Consider the following 16,133-nt stretch of genomic DNA (forward strand, 5'->3'; position numbering starts at 1 on the left):
GCTCCTCAGTTCCATACGTTCCTGTGTGGCCCGGCCTAGATGCATAGACCCTGCAGCCACTGTCAGTCCTGCTTCTGCTTCCCTGTCGTGCCCCCGCTTGTTACCTACCCTGGAACAAGTGAGCTGTCAGTGAGAAAGAGTCGGTCCCTCTTGACACTTTGGGTGTGGATAAGGAAAAGAGTCAGTGTTCCACGCTAAGCATATTGTCAAGTGCTATGAATGTCATGAAGGAGGAAGTTTTAAAAGTGTTATTTCTTCATGTTTACAGAATGAGCAAATGACTCAGACCTATTGTACACATTCACAAGAGCCATGTCCTAAGCTGATCCTGATTTTGAAGTCATGTGTCTTCCTTTGTATGTGGGGAAGGCTTGAAAGAGGGTGGAAAGTGAAGGGGGGCGTGCGGAGAGGAAGGAGGGCCTACAGACGAGGACTTGGTCCTAGGGTATGTAAGCGCTGGTGCCTTTCCCTGGGCTCTGTGGTATTGAAGATTTCCTACCTCCCTTAGTTCCTGCCTTCCTGTCTTGTCTTCTCCTCTCCCCGCCCCCTCCTTCCCCTACTCCATTCCTCTCCTCCTCCTCCTCTTCCTCTTCCTTCTTCTCTTTCTCCCTTTCTCTCCCCCTCTCTTTCATTTTACTTCTTCTTTCCACTTGGCAGCCTTTTTTTTTTTTTTTTTGTATGTTTTCTGTTAGACTAACTTTAGACAAGGCCCCGAAAACCAAAACCAGATGTCCAGGAGGACCAGAGCAGAGCGTCTATGGATTCCTTACTGTTGGAAGTTGGGCTAACTCTGCCCTGACTGGCTCTGAGCACTGCACGCTGGGAGCTGAACTACCTTCCAGTGGCTTCGCTGACTTCGTTGTTGCTGACAGCCTTGTTAAGCCTCACTAGGCTTGGACCCTCAGGCTCTGACCTTTTTAAATTTCTTCCATATCGAATGCACTTTGGGGATTGTTCCCCTTTCTTTCTTTTCTTCTTCTTCTTTTTTTTTTTTTTAATTTTTTTTTTCAACGTTTTTTATCCATTCCTGGGACAGAGAGAGACAGAGCATGAACGGGGGAGGGGCAGAGAGAGAGGGAGACACAGAATCAGAAACAGGCTCCAGGCTCTGAGCCATCAGCCCAGAGCCTGACGCGGGGCTCGAACTCATGGACCGCGAGATCGTGACCTGGCTGAAGTCGGACGCTTAACCGACTGTGCCACCCAGGCGCCCCACTTCTTCTTTTTTTTAATATGACGACATTGTGCCATCATCAAAAAGAATTCTTAAGTGTATCAAAAAACAAATGTTGATACTCCTTATCATTATCATTTGTTTTGAGAAGCTTTACCAAAGTATGCTATTAGGGCGAATGTTATTCTGTTATTAAGGCCTCATTCTATTCTGGTATTTCATTATTCTGTCTGGAGCTCGAATGTGAGGGGCCATCAATGGGGGGGAGAAGATAGTATATAAACTAACTTGTGACGTTTTGCCTTGGCGGGGAGCAGATTCGTTTGAAATACATTGTTAGGATAATACACCTAGACACTACCAGGAACTGAAATGGTGTCTTAGTGCCCGTGTTACCCAAAGTTGAAACTTGGCAGTTTTAAAGTTGAGCAAGTATAAATTTTAAAGTTCCTTTTTTTAATGTTACGATCTCTGGACTCGATTTCATAATGTGTTTCAGTTTGACAAGTCAAATAAACAAATCCATTCCATCCCTGCTACTGTCATCCCTACTTACCTCATTCATACCACTTGGTCTCATGAAGAGTACTGGACATGGAAAGTGCAAGCTACATAATTATTCCTCAAAAATCTTCGATGTCTTCATTGATTCCTGCACCATCCGTTCACATATATAGTAGTTACATCGTGGGGACCCGATGGGCTGCAGTATTTTGTCAGATTTTCTTTCAGTCTTTTTGTTTCTATGTACCCTTTTTAAAAATTAATTCGTGCTACTCATAGTTTTAATTTCATTGGTTTCCGCCTTGTAACATCAGTGTTTTCCAATGGTAAGGATTGTTGTGAATTACTATCAGATTTTGTGAGTGGTGATGCCATAGGTCACTTATACTTAGTCTGTCAGATAAGGAGAGCCCCCCCGGTGTTTCTCTCTTACAAGAACTGCTGTACTTGTGCGTGTACAGTCTGCCCTACCTGGGTAAACTCAACACACTTAAGATAATTTTCACATTTTCTTTTTTTTTTTAATTTTTTTAATGTTTATTTATTTTTGACAGAGAGAAAGAGAGAGAGAGAGACAGACAGACAGAGCATGAGTGGAGGAGGGGCAGAGAGAGAGGGAGACACGGAATCTGAAACAGGCTCCAGGCTCTGAGCTGTCAGCACAGAGCCCGACACGGGGCTCGAACTCACGGACAGCGAGATCATGACCTGAGCCGAAGTCAGACGCTCAACAGACCGAGCCACCCAGGCGCCCCAATTTTCACATTTTCGATGACTGATAATTGTACATTCCTGTGAACGTAGATGGTTTGGGGGCAAGAGAATAGAATCAGAATCAATCAAAAGACATACTGTGGAATAATTTACTTCTTGGAATAGGACCTCTCTCATCTTGCATTTTGGTAAATAGCTTTTGCGCAGAAGTGGAGCAGAGACTATATGATAGAATGACACGTGGTGCAACATGGCTCCCTTCTGGACAATTCGTAATTAGATCAAGGACCAGGTTGTCGTCTTCCAAAATATTTGCCTTTAGGGGCCTCTGGGTGGCTCAGTTGGGTCAGCGTCCGACTTCAGCTCACGTCATGATCTCACAGTCTGTGAGTTCGAGCCCTACATCGGGCTCTGTGCTGACAGCTCAGAGCCTGGAGCCTGCTTTGGATTCTGTGTCTCCCTCTCTTTGTCTCTGCCCCTCCCCTACTCATGCTCTGTCTCTCCCTGTCTCTCAAAAATGAATAGACGTTAAAAATTAAAAAAAAAATATTTGCCTTCAAAACAGTCTTCACCATTTTCATCTTACTGTCAATTTATGTCTAAGTGTAGTCAAAGCATTGTCTTGTTTCAGCAACTGGTCACTCAGTGAATACTTACTAAGTTCTTGCACCTTGCCTGACTCACTGAAAATGGCAAGACAAATAAGGCAGAGCTCCTTTCCTTCAGGAATTCAGTGTGGGAGGAAGATAGAGAAGTAAACAAATGATTACAGCATGTACAAAGACCCTTTGGGGGCTGAAGGAGAAATCAATCTCTGCTTTGGGGCTTCACCGAGGAAGTACCTGAATCGTGTATTGAAGAGTGGTCAGGGATTGGTCAGGAGAGGGGCTATCAGAGGTGCACAACAGCATGGCAAGTGTGGACGAACGGTGACCAGTTTGGGGTGCATATGGCAGATGGGACCAAGGTGGGGAGCAGTAGGACCCGAAGATGCTCTGGGCCGGCTAATGAAGTCTTGTCGTGTGTAGGAGGCCATGCTCTTAGAAAGACAAGTACCTGGAGTAGGAGGACTAGAATGGGGAGAGACTGAGGCAGAGAGATGAATAAAGAACTTTTTGCAATATTCTACACAGGAAATGCTAGGGACTTGAATTAGGACAGCAGCAGTGAGAACAGAGAGGAGGAAAGAGCGTGAAGGTAGTTTAAAGACAGAGATTGGAAAGGGTATATGAAAAATCTCACGTACTGTCTTGGGTACATGCATGAGTGGTACTTAACAACCCTCTAAAATAAGAATACATAAATGAGCCCACATGGGATTTCTCACCTTCTGATCTGTGCTGGCTTCTTCCTCTGCTATGGATCTACAGAATTGAGAGTTGTAGACCCTCTGAGTGCCGGCTAGTCAGAGTTTTCCTGTCATGTGTTGTGTAGTTAAATTGCCCAGAACAAAGAAATAGAATGTGTGCATTGGATTTTCTGATTTCACCTGGTGACCTAGAGAAGATCATTAAACCTCATCCTCTAAGAAGTACTAAATGCAAGTACAGAGTCTGGGGAAGTTTTCGGTGTTTATTGGCTTGGAATGGATACTGTATGACCAGATCTTGACTGATTGGTTTTTGTTCCACCCGTAGAAGGCACTGGGTTCTGTTATTTTAAAACCTTCATATTTTGACAATACTTAAATAAATGGAGGCAAATGACTCCATGATGTCAGCTGAGGACAAAGGGTATGTCTGAAACAACAATAGACAATTAACAGGTGTGTGGTAACGTGAAAGGGTCCATCTTGCTAAATGTGAGCTCATTTGGGGGGTGCCTGGCTGGCTCATCAGAGGAGCATGAGACTCTTGATCTCGGGCCCTGAGTTCGAGCCCCACGTTGGGTGTAGAGATTACTTGAATTGAAAAAAATAAATAGGGATGCCCGGGTGGCTCCGTCAGTTAAGCATCAGACTTTGGCTCAGGTCGTGATCTTGCTTTCCGTGGGTTCGAGCCCCACATCAGGCTCTGTGCTGACCTCTCAGAGCCTGGAGTCTGCTTGGGATGCTGTCTCCCTCGCTCTCTGCCCTTCCCCCGCTCACACTCTGTGCGTGTGTCTCTTTCAAAAATAAGCATTAAAAAAATAATAAATAAATATTTTTTTTTAAATGTCAGCTTGTTTGGAAGAAATAATCTGAAACTCTTCGCTCAGTTTACTTTCAGGGTCTTGGGAGAGTGTGTCGAAAGAGCCGTGGAAGTGAAAGCGGACAGCAAATTGAAGTTGTTGATAGTGCTGTGTCAGCTAACAACAAGTGGGCTCATTTAGACCTCACTCCGCCTTGGGGCATGCAAGGGCTTGTCCCATTTAGAATCCCGGGTTGGACAGTCTTCTTGTTTCTCTTTGGGTGATTCCATAGCACATCATTTTTATATTTAATTGAGCATATATGTGGGCACACACCCCCTCCATGCTAGCTCTGTGGGAATTCTGAGTAACAATATTAACAATCATAACAGCGTTTATTGATCACCTGCTATTTGCCAGACACCATTCTAAGAACCTTTCATAGATTAACTCATTTATTCCTCATACAGCTCCATGAAGTAGATATGATTATTAGCTCCATTTGACAGCTGAGGGGATTGAAGCAAAGAAAGATAAAGTAACTTGCCCAAGAGCACCCAGCCGATAAAGTGATGGAACCAGGATTCGAACCCAGGAAGGCTGTCTCCAGAGCCCATGTACCTAATTATAGTAGTTCCCTCTTGTTAAAACACCTCCCTAAAGAACCTGGCTCAGTCAGAACTTCCTTTCATTATTATTATGTTAAAAATGTTTGTAATGTTTTATTTACTTTTGAGAAAGAGAGCGTGAGCAGGGGACAGGCAGAGAGGTGGCGGGGGACAGGATCCAAAGCAGGCTTTGCACTGACAGCAGCGAGCCCGACGCAGGGCTCAAACTCACGAACTGTGAGATCGTGACCTGAGCTGAAGTCCGCCACTCAACCGACTGAGCCACCCAGGCGCCCCGGTCGTCACTTGCCCCTTGAGGCTCATCTTGGTTCCTCACCCCACCTTCAGAGATGGTGTAGGTCATTTGCATACTTTGTACAAAAACACATTTATTATTTCACATTTGTTATCATTACGTTCATTGCACAGGTGGTTGAGTATTTGTAACCTTCTCCCCTAGCAGGCCCAATCTTCATACTCTTTGTATCTACGCCTGGCATCTGGGTGGTCTTTGGCAAAGAGCGGGTGTTCCATAAACGCGACTTGTGTGGAGTTGGCTTGACTGGGACACACAGTGCTTGTCCTCAAGGAGCTTTCAGTGTACCTGGAAAAGAATTTCCGTCTGTGGGAAACAACTGAATAATGAAGAAGTTTAAGCTAAGGATACAGCACAGGCAACAGGTGTTCTCGGATTTCAAAGAAGGAATCAGTTGGATTGATGGCTTCTCCAGCTACATAGAATCTACATGAGTAGACAGATCATAGCTGAGAAAAGGAAGAACACTAATCAGAATGTTGACCTGAGGTGGCTGTGAATGAAATGCTCCTATTTAAGGGAGAGCAGAGTCGCACCAGCAAATATGCATAATCCTCACAAGACCGCTTTGCACTCTGTCTCTATCATCCCATGTGACTGAGCCCCTGGAGGGCAAGGACTTTTTTGCCAATGGCAGGGATAGTAGCTGGCACATAGCAGTAAAAGTATGATAAGTTAACGTTTATTGGATCCTTATTACATTCTAGCCAGTGCCCTGATCGAATGGTACTAACTCAATCTCTGCTTATTGAAAATTCGTTTGTTGACTTTTGCCATCCTGGGAAGGTTAATGACATCTAGGGAATCTTTGATTGTGTAGGCCCTCTCTGGACATGATCTTAATTCTGCAAAAGCTGCACAACACACAGCAGAGTCTGAGCCCGCGCCAGAGGCTAGTGGGGACTAGGAATCGGCTTGTTCGGCGGCAGGCTGGCCCAGCATTCAAGACGGGCCACCAGTCTCTGGAAGAAAGAGATAGAGTGGTGGACAACCAACAGCACAGTGGAGTGGACCTCAAAACGATACACGTGCCCTTAATTCCAAGCCAAAGGGACTCAGCCCGCTGACCTACTTCTTTTCCTACTTAAGAGTCTTAAGATATGTTCACAGGTGGGGCCGCTGGTAGACCCAGCCGTAGGTTACTTGGTAGGAGAAACAAGGCAGGCATTGGCATAAACACATACTGCAGAAACTATGCAGTTGGAAACTCTGTAACTAGATAGCCGTAGCGTTTCAGACTGCAACTCCGCGTTCTTTTACACATTAGGGAGGCCCCCACATCTCCCCTGTACCAGCTCAGCCCGTCCAAATACGCTGTCTGGAATAGCAAGCAAAAGAAATCTGGACAGTGCAATAAGCATTTCGAGCAGACAGTAAATATTTGCGAAGTATTTTCTTCAGATGCTGCTAACTTGCAAGAGAAAAGTACTTTTAGAAAAATGTTCAGGCTTAATTGAAAAAGCACACAGTAATCAACTTTTTTTTTCCCAGCTGGCATAAAACTGTCTTACTGGTAGCCAAATTTGGGATGCCTGAAGACAGACAAATGACTAATACCAGGGCTGTGTGTGGCCAGGACCAAATGTATTTTCTTACCACAAGACCATGTCTGGACTCTCCTTTATAATTACCACACGGCCTACTATAATTGTAAAACTTATATTTACTTCCTGCATTTGACATGTAATTCAGGGTCCCAGGCCGCACCCCGAGCCAGAGTGAAGTCCTCTCTGTTACTTGCTTAAAAGCTGTAAAACCATTATTGTGTGAGGGTGTGTGTGTGTGTGTGTGTGTGTGTGTGTGTGTTACCGTGTCTGTTAAATACATGAAGTACATCCTTGTGAAAAATATGCCCACTCTTGCCTTGTCAGATGAAGCACTTTACTAATCAGACGTTTATTGAACACCTACTCCTCCATGCCAAGGACACTTAGACTCTAGGAAACATCAGTGAACAAGACAACAAAGTCCCCGCTTTCCTGGCAGAGAACGGGGGAGGGGGGAGGGACATACCAGAAAGCAGTACTTTGCGGATACGTGCAGTGCATAGTCACAACCGTGTCATGTGACAGAGCACGCTTGGGTGGCCTCTTTTAGCTCGGGACATTAGAGAAGGCCTCTCCAGAGAGATAACATTTAAATTGACATTTTAAAATGACAAGAAGGAGTAGGAAAAGCAAAGATCAGGAGAAGGAACATTCCAGTCAGGTTAGTGTATAGACCCAAAGATGGGAAGGAGTGTGGCATGTTCCAGAAACAGAGAAAAGACCAGTGTGAGTCAAGCGTGGTGGGTGAGAGGGAGACGGGTCAGGGAGGTTGGCTGTGAGCGCCACTCATAAGAAGCGTGCACGGGAGCATTGCGACCCTGGTCAAGGCGCAGATTCTAGGCAGGAGGCTACGGCAGAGGTCTGGGCGGGAGGCCATGGTGGTTTGGACTGGGATGTAGTAGAAATCGAGAGAAGGGGCTAGATTTAGATTTAGGGAGTGGAGTTTAGAACCAGTCAACAGAACTTGCCAATGGTTCAGATGTGAGGAACGAAGGAAAATGAGTCAGTAAGAATAATTCCAGTAGCATCTAGAAGGATGATGGCTGACTGGGGCAGGCCGAAGACACGGCTGCTTAGCTCCTCACTCCCCGTCAGAACTAACCATGAACCCACATCTAGGGGTTCAACAGTGTGCCCTCCCTACCCCCTAACTTTACATCACTAGGGAATATTCATAGACTTTTGGAATTCCTCGATTGTTGACTTAATTACTACTTCAAGCATTTCCACGGCTTCTTTTTCCTTTTCATGTTCATTTTATGACATCCAAAGAAGTCACATTCAAGTTACTACCTCATACCTGGACACATCCCTGCTGGGTACTCTGTCAAAAGTGTTCAGGGTGCCTGGGTAGCTCAGTTGATTAAGCATCTGACTCTTGATTTCTGCTCAGGTCATGATCTCACAGTTTGTGAGTTTGAGCCCTATGTCAGGCTCTGCATTAAAAAAAAAAAAAAAAAAAAAAAAATGTTTTTTTTAAGTTTTATCTTTGGATCAGCGAAATCAGTGTGACTGATATTTATTGCCAGATGTGACCTTTTGTTAGCACATTGTAGATCCCGACATTAATATCACTTTCTATAAATAAAGATTTCGGGTGAGGAAACGTTCTATCTCAAGAGAAGTTTAGCTCTTGAGAATCTTTCTCTTTTTAGACTCTCGGGCCGTGGGCTATTACTCACCGCATGGCATTCTTCCTCAGTCTTACTTTTGTTACCTTCTTTCGTGATCACGGATGTTGATAGCCACCTACAGTTTCTGAGTTCCCCACTCAGCCTTCCTTAGTGGTCGGCATTGCATTTGAGTTGTGCTTTCTTGCTTCCTCTACCTTTTGAAATTTAAAAATAGAAAATAGAAAACAAACCCACAGTCTTTCACATTGGCTGAATTCTGTTACTCATCTCACAGATTTTCTGATGAATTCCACAGTATAACATATATGGTCAGAAATCTGTTGTCAGTTCGGAATGAGCCCTGTAAGAAATGGACAAAGAGGGACCTTAATTTTGACTACCCAGCACATAATCAGAAATTGGCCGTAGCTGCCCACAGGAGGAGGCTTTGGAGAGTGAATTAAAGAGACAGAATGTTCTTAGCTCTACTTCTAGACTTTTCTTCTTACTTCTCCAACTTTCCTGAGCCATTGTGAGCAATCACTGGGTTGAGAAAGGACTCCTCTAGGAGTCTAACTCCTGCTCCGTGAATACCAGCAGGTCCTGGGAGACCCAAAAACCCTTCATTGGCCCCATCCCACATCACAGCAAACATACAAAAGCAGGGCAGCCTCCACATTAAATATAATTTTATTGCTGACAAAATTTTTAAAAAAGATTTTCATGGTTTTGCTTTGGAAATAGGTTGGTCACAAATGGCTTATTATTGCCTATTTATCAGAAATTATTTTAGCATACTTGGGAATTATGAAGTTAAAACCTAAATCCAGCCTGCGTATTGCTTCCAAATGAAATATTTTTGATTGCCAAGTCAGCAATTAACGAAGTTAACCTAACATTACATTTTGTAGACCTTTATCATTTATTAATTCAACTTTGTAGTTAGCCTGTTGTGAAGCCAACAAATAGTTTTCAGGGTGTCAGACATTTTTACAGCCCTTGAAAAGTTAGAAGGCCCCGGGCTCCGTACGGTTGAAAATGCTCTGCCCAGGAAGTCCTAAGCTCTGAGGTCTCCACTCTTGCCTTCCTCAAGGAATGAGAGCTGCTTTCAGGGACATTTCTCTAGGAAAGTACAAGCTGGCATACAAATAACAGTAGTCTCCTAAAACAAGGTGAAACCCCTACAAAAAAAAAAAAAAAAAACAGTAACTGGAGGCAGAATCCCTGGGTGGCAGCCATTAGTTCACTGGGTGACCTTGAACAAGCACTCTGTGGCCCTTTTCCTGCCCCCAGTAGTACTTTTCTGGACAGACACTCCATCTGGCAGAGGTAGGAGGCTAGGGCCATCAGTTCTAGGAACTGAACGATGTGCAGGACCATCCTAACCTGAGACAAGGGTTTCCCTCACACCGTGAAAACAAAGCAATTTTCAATGCCGATGTTATTTTGCCAGAATGAAGAAGGAAGGGAAGGAAGAAGAGAGTTAGGACAGGAAAGGGAGCAGGGGTATGGGGGGCAGGGAAGGAGGAAGGAAGGCACCATCAACACTTGTGTTTAAAGAGCTATTGATCTTTGATGTTTGTGCAAAATGACGTCTCCCTTCTCCAGAAAGAAAAGCTTTCACATGAGAGACTGAGTCTCATTATCCTGTTCAGAAGCCATCCAACATCTCAGTGAGGGGCAAGCGTGACGAAATGAACAGAACATAGATTTCAGAATCAAATAAGCTATCCGAAGGCAGCCCTACCAGGCATGTGTTCAGCAGTTCTCAAAGTGTGGGCCAGGGACCCCTAGGGTTCTCTGAGAGCTTTCTGGGTACCCATGAGGTCAAAACTGTCTTCATAATAATACTAAGATGTCACTTGTCTTTTTCACTATCTTTCCGTAAGTGTATTTTTCCAGAGGCTGCACAACGTGATATCACGACAGACTAGATGCATACACACATATCAAAGGCTAACTATCTTGTCTTAAGCCAAACAGTAAAGATATTTTCAAAAATGTAAAAACCATGCCACCTTTTATCTCTAACCCTTTTTTGTTGTTGTTCCGGAAAATGTAATTACTTAAGTTGTGTTTGTTTAAGTAATCTCTACACCCAACGTGAGGCTCAAACTTGTGACCCCAAAATCAAGAGTCACATGCTCCCCCCCGCAACTGAGCCAGCCAGCCGCCCCTGGAGTTGCTTTTTGTTTTAATGAATTAAAAAATGCATATTTTTTAAACCCTCAGTCTTAATATCTACTATGGCAAATATTGATAACTATAACCCCAAAGAAATTTTGGGGGGTCCTCGATAATTTCTAAAAGTATAAAAGTGTTCTAAGACCAAAAGGTTTGAGAACCCCTGAGCTACCTAGCAGTAGTAACCATTTATTATTGAGTGTCTCCTTGTGCCAGGGGCTGTGCAAAGCATACCACATTCTTCGCCTCTTTTAATCTTTTCACCAGAGCCATAAAGTAAAGGCTTTCAAAAAAGATCTTGCCAGCCTAAGGTCCCTCAGCTGGAAGTGCAAGAGATAACCAGGTCCTTCTGACTCCAAAGCCACACTCTTGATTACTGGACAGTACTCCCTCAGAAATTAATTCTCTGTCATTTTGAAAAAGCTATTTCACTGCTTTCAATCTGTTTCCTGATCAAACATGGGCAGAATCCTACCTACCCTGCAGGATTCTTTCAAGAGCAAAAGAGTCAACGTGCATCCAAGTGCCCAGCAAGGTTCCCAGCAGACACTGGGAAACAGTTAACCTCCTTCCTTCCGTTCCTTCCTGTCCTTGGCACACTGTTAGACCAACGAGGCTCAGCGACTTCCCTTTTTCCCTCTAGATGGTCTTCAAACCGACAGAGAGGTTGATGGGACAGAAGGAGTTGATGAAGATATGATTGTGACCCAGAGCCAGACCAACTTCATCTGCCCCATTACACAGGTACCGTCTCCTCCTCCTTCCCAGAAAGACAAAGAGGCAAAAGACTCCTGTTTGCTTTTTAACTTGATCTTACATCCAAGGTAAGGAGGGACGAAAGGAGAGTGATGAGGTCCAAGAGGATAGGTCCAAGACTTTTCAGGCAACCATGCCCTGAGGGATCAAGGAAGAAATTCTTGACCCATAGGCCAACTGACATCGGAGCCATGCACGGTCTCCCTGCCTTTTCCTCTGTGGCCGTCTGCCCTAACAATTATCTAAAGCCATGAGATGGGGAGCTTAAACATAGGAAGCCCCGAGATGAGGAAAAAACAGTGCCAAATAATTCGGTGACTTGGAGAAGTTACTGGAAGTGGCTCATTATCATTCCTAAAAGCGGAATGTCTCCTTGATTGCAGGTGGAAATGAAGAAACCGGTGAAAAATAAAGTGTGTGGCCACACCTATGAAGAGGAAGCCATTGTTCGCATGATTGAGTCCAAGCACAGGCGGAAGAAAAAGGCCTGGTGAGTCGATGCAGGAAGGGAAGTGAGCCTTCCCAGTGGTGGTCAGTCAGAGGTGGTATGCTCACGCTAGAGGAAAAGATACTTAAATGTTCCCCCCCCCCGCTAAAGCCCATTCACCTCCCTCAGAGTATAAACATGGAAGCTGGCTTTCTGGAAAAACAATACATGACGGAAAAATTAGTAGTCTGTTCAGGAAGAAGCTAAAGAAATTTCAGCCATACCTTCGAAACAGGAGAGAAAGGACTCGGGTGGCATGTTCATCATTAAATAATAGGAATTTTTATGAAATTGTGCTATAGCCTGAAAAAAAAAAACAAAGGAGAACTCTGATACTGAAAGATTTCTTTTTCCCATTCCGTGTATACTCACCCAAGAAAGAATGGCAGTTTTGGGGGGTTTTTTTGTTTGTTTGTTTGTTTGTTTGTTTGTTTGTTTGTTTTGCATCCTGCAGTACAGGTAATTTGTTTAAAATGTTCTGAGATAAGATTTGTATCCAGAGGTCTGAGCAAGATTTAACTGTCAGGGAAAACCTTTCGCATCTTTAATTACTTACATAGCTTCCCAAAAGGTTCAAGTGAATTTTGGGGTCACTTCCATGAGAATTTTTTTCTTAATTGGAATGTTTGGAGACTCTTCCTCTTACACCTGTTTTATATATATTTCTACCCCCCACCTGCCCATTCCTACCTCTCTGGCGCTCAACCTGGGAGGACCATGGCTGTGTTCCTGTGACAGTATGGAATCCCGAGTTGGCCCAACTAGCTATAATTCAGTTTGGCATTTCTTGTGCTCTTATCACAGGTTTGTCCTAGGAATGGAATTGCAGGCGTGACCAGGTCTCAGTGGACTTTTGATAACAGTCACTTTGAAGTGTAGCTCCCTTCTCCATCACCTAGAAATTTGCCGGTCCAGACCCAGAATTGGAATTCCCCACCACTCCTCCTGTGGGTGTGGACTCAGAGATAGGGTATTTGAGACTGTACATGATCTTGATGGTCACTAAGTCAAGTCATTTACCCTATTTACTCTAGAAGAATGGCCTACCGGTTGCAAAATTGAGAGCATTCGAGTACATTTTTGAGTCCCAGTCGAGACGTTGTATTTCCCCAGTCAACCTTCCAGATTCCCTGTGAATATAATTTCCTTTTGCTTCTGAAGGTCTGAGCCTTCCCTTTCTGCTGACTTTTTCTCTGCGTTCGTTCTCGGAAAAACAAACTGTTAGTTTGTTAAAATGATTATTGCTAAGAACAGATGTTCCCAGATAGTCCCATTTCACAGCTCGTCTGTCTTAAAGTTTGTGATCTTCTTCCCAGGTCAGAGGTGGGAAGGGCGGGCACTGATAGCAACGTGCATTTCTCATGAGCCTCTGGACAGGGATAGTGACTACAAGACCCGGCTCCCATTTAAATGGATCTTCTTAATTACCTATTTGACTCTCTAATATCCTTTAGCTTTTTTTTTTTTCTTTCGAGGTATACATGCTATTTGAGCACTTGAGTAACATTTGTCATTTAGAAAAGTTTCTTTTTTCTGTCATACCTCTCTATAACTTAGGGCAAATTCTGCAGATTCTCATTAACTGCTTAATAATAGCAGTTAAATCCAAGTGGAAGGAATGCAGGAGAGTTACAGAGAAGGTACTGTTTTGACTGGGCCTTGAAAAAATGAGAAGGATTTCAATTTTGTGTTTTAATTTATTTTTGAGAGAGAGAGTGTGAGCAGGGGAGGGGCAGAGAGAGGGTGGGGACAGAGGATCCAAAGCAGGCCCAGCCCAGGGCTCGAAGTGTGAGATCGTGAGCTGAGCCAAAGTCAGATGCTCAACCGACTGAGCCACCCAAGCGCCTCAAATGAGAAGGACGTCGGACAGTGGTGAAGAGTCCTTCTAGCCAAGAGGCCTGCCCCGTTCAAAGCCTGTTCTCCTTGGTGATCAGAAGGAGCGGTTGTAGTTACTGTATGTTAGAGGGAAAATAGAAGGATGCCGTGGACAATAACCCTGAGGAGAGTGGTATAAAGATTCCCTTAGAGGCGTCAAAGGTTGGGATTTCATTAGTTTCCTCGTCTATAAATTGGTGGTAATAGTTGTAATGGCCTCACTGGCATGTTTGAAATTTGAGGAAGATCTGCGTGAAGTACTTGAAAGCCCCTGGTCCACGGCAAGACTCGGAAGACACCATCACCGCCACCACTATCCTTGTTGCTATTATTCTAGAGGCACGAGACAACATTGCAGGGTTTTGAGGGAATGAGGTGAGTCAAGCTGGAGTTTAGGAAGTCACTCCAGTACAGTTCAAGGGATGGATTAAAAAGGCGTGGGGTAACAATGTCAGTGAGGATGCCTTTGCGGGGGATTAAGTTACGGTGATGGGAGCCTGACTGAGGCAAGAGTCACAGGTATCAGGGAACGAGAATGGGGCCATCATGGAGGCACAGCTGGCAGGATTTGGCAACTGAGAGTCGAAGGGAGGAAGGAGCGGAGGGTGACTGTCGATTCTAAACCCGGTGTCCAGGGGCGCCTGGGTGGCTCAGTCGGTTGAGAGACCGACTTCGGCTCAGGTCGTGAGCTCCTGGTTTGTGAGTTCGAGCCCCACGTCGGGCACTGTGCTGACAGCTCAGAGCCTGGAGCCCGCTTCAGATTCTGTGTCTCCCTCTCTCTCTGCCCCTCCCTCACTCATGCTCTGTCTCTCTCTGTCTCAGAAATAAATAAACATTAAAAAATAAAAAATTAAAAAAAATAAATGAATAAACCCGGTGTCCAGAAGCGGTGGAGGGGGCTGGGGGTCATTAGCCAACTGAGAGGGCGGGAGCGCGGAACACATTTAGGAAGGATTGTGAGAGGCAGAGTTGGGGGTCATGCTGACCTTGAAGTCCCAGCAACACAGCCATTTGGAAGTGTCCAGGGGGTGCAGAACACGTGGCATTTTGGACCAAGGAGAGAGCTCTGAGCTCGAGATGTCGTTGTGAGGTTATTGGTACAGAGGAGCCCAACCCCAGAGGGGCAGCTCAGGGCACGTGACAGCTGACTGAGAGCAAGGACAGGACTGTGACCTGGCTCCGGGCAGCGCCAGGCCAGCCCTGCTCTGCCCGCCTCACCCCCCTCAGCACCCGCCTCGGGGCCCCCACATGGACCTTCATAAAGGCACTTCCCTCATTAATGAAAAGAGAGTCCGAGGAAGAAGACCCCAGTGAAGCCGTCTGAGACGTAGCCAGGATAGAGAGGAAGAAGATGGGGGGGCTGCTTATCGCGGGAGCAGCAGATCACCACTGCCGGGCCTCTTCATCACCTACTCCAGAGCTTCCTGAGTGAGCATGAAGTAGTGTCATTTCCCATGATGCATGTGAGCGTGACGGGCAGTTCTGGGTCCCCTTTGTTTAAAAATGCCTGTGACACATCCAGTTTGAGACATCTCAGTTCTCCCTCCTAGACGGTTCTAGTTTACGTCTTGTTAGACTGCAGTTCCAGTCCATTTCCTTACTGGGCGCCGACTGAAGCTTCCTGTCCATGCTTCAGCCTCTGCAAAGACCCCTCTCCACTGGCTCGAGGAGGAATAAAATTGTGGCGACTGTAGCCCTCACGAAATACAGCAGTTAAAACCGTTTCCTGAATAAGTGGGCTGGGTGTGTTCTTACTGACAAAGCCGCCTTGTGAGTCTCATATTAATAACATATTTCCAGTGTTCCACAGTCATTTCTTTTCCTTTTTTGTGAAAGAGCAGGAACCGTGTTTAACAAACAGTCACACTGAACAGCATGTAGAATAAAACCAAATTGACTGGGACTGTGTCGTTGAAGGGCCTCTCTCTCTCTCTCTCCATTGGCCCACGGGGCATTTCGCCTCCCAGGGCCTCAATTTCTTCACCTGCAGAGTAGAAATGACAGTAACGTCTCATGGAATTTTAGGATTAAAGAAGCAGCGGAGAAATTCCAGTCTAGATCTGGACCAGGACGTTTCTTGGCAGTGGAGAAGCAAACCACTTAAGAGAAGGCTCCTTTTGAACTGCAGAACGCTAAACAAACAGCAGTCAGGTTATAAAGGTCGAGAACGTCCGTGTTATTACTTACCTCACTGCTCGGTGACACATTATTTGAGACTCAGAGGATGTAGGACAGAGCTACTCGGC

The 16,133-nt window shown here is 45.1% G+C and overlaps 1 protein-coding gene across 2 annotated transcripts in view; it reads left to right on the forward strand.

Annotated features, from left to right (window-relative positions):
• NSMCE2 (NSE2 SUMO ligase component of SMC5/6 complex) overlaps window positions 1–16,133 on the forward strand; it is a 217,077-nt gene that overhangs the window by 195,379 nt on the left and 5,565 nt on the right. For both annotated transcript variants that reach the window (XM_040494407.1, XM_040494408.1), the window contains 2 exons: window positions 11,413–11,513; window positions 11,909–12,015. In XM_040494407.1, coding sequence (XP_040350341.1) covers window positions 11,413–11,513; window positions 11,909–12,015 — 208 coding nt within the window. The remainder of the gene's footprint in view (window positions 1–11,412; window positions 11,514–11,908; window positions 12,016–16,133) is intronic.

Source organism: Herpailurus yagouaroundi, unplaced genomic scaffold (genome assembly GCF_014898765.1).
Source record: "Herpailurus yagouaroundi ecotype Mexico unplaced genomic scaffold, PumYag 186, whole genome shotgun sequence".
Lineage (NCBI taxonomy): Eukaryota > Metazoa > Chordata > Mammalia > Carnivora > Felidae > Herpailurus > Herpailurus yagouaroundi.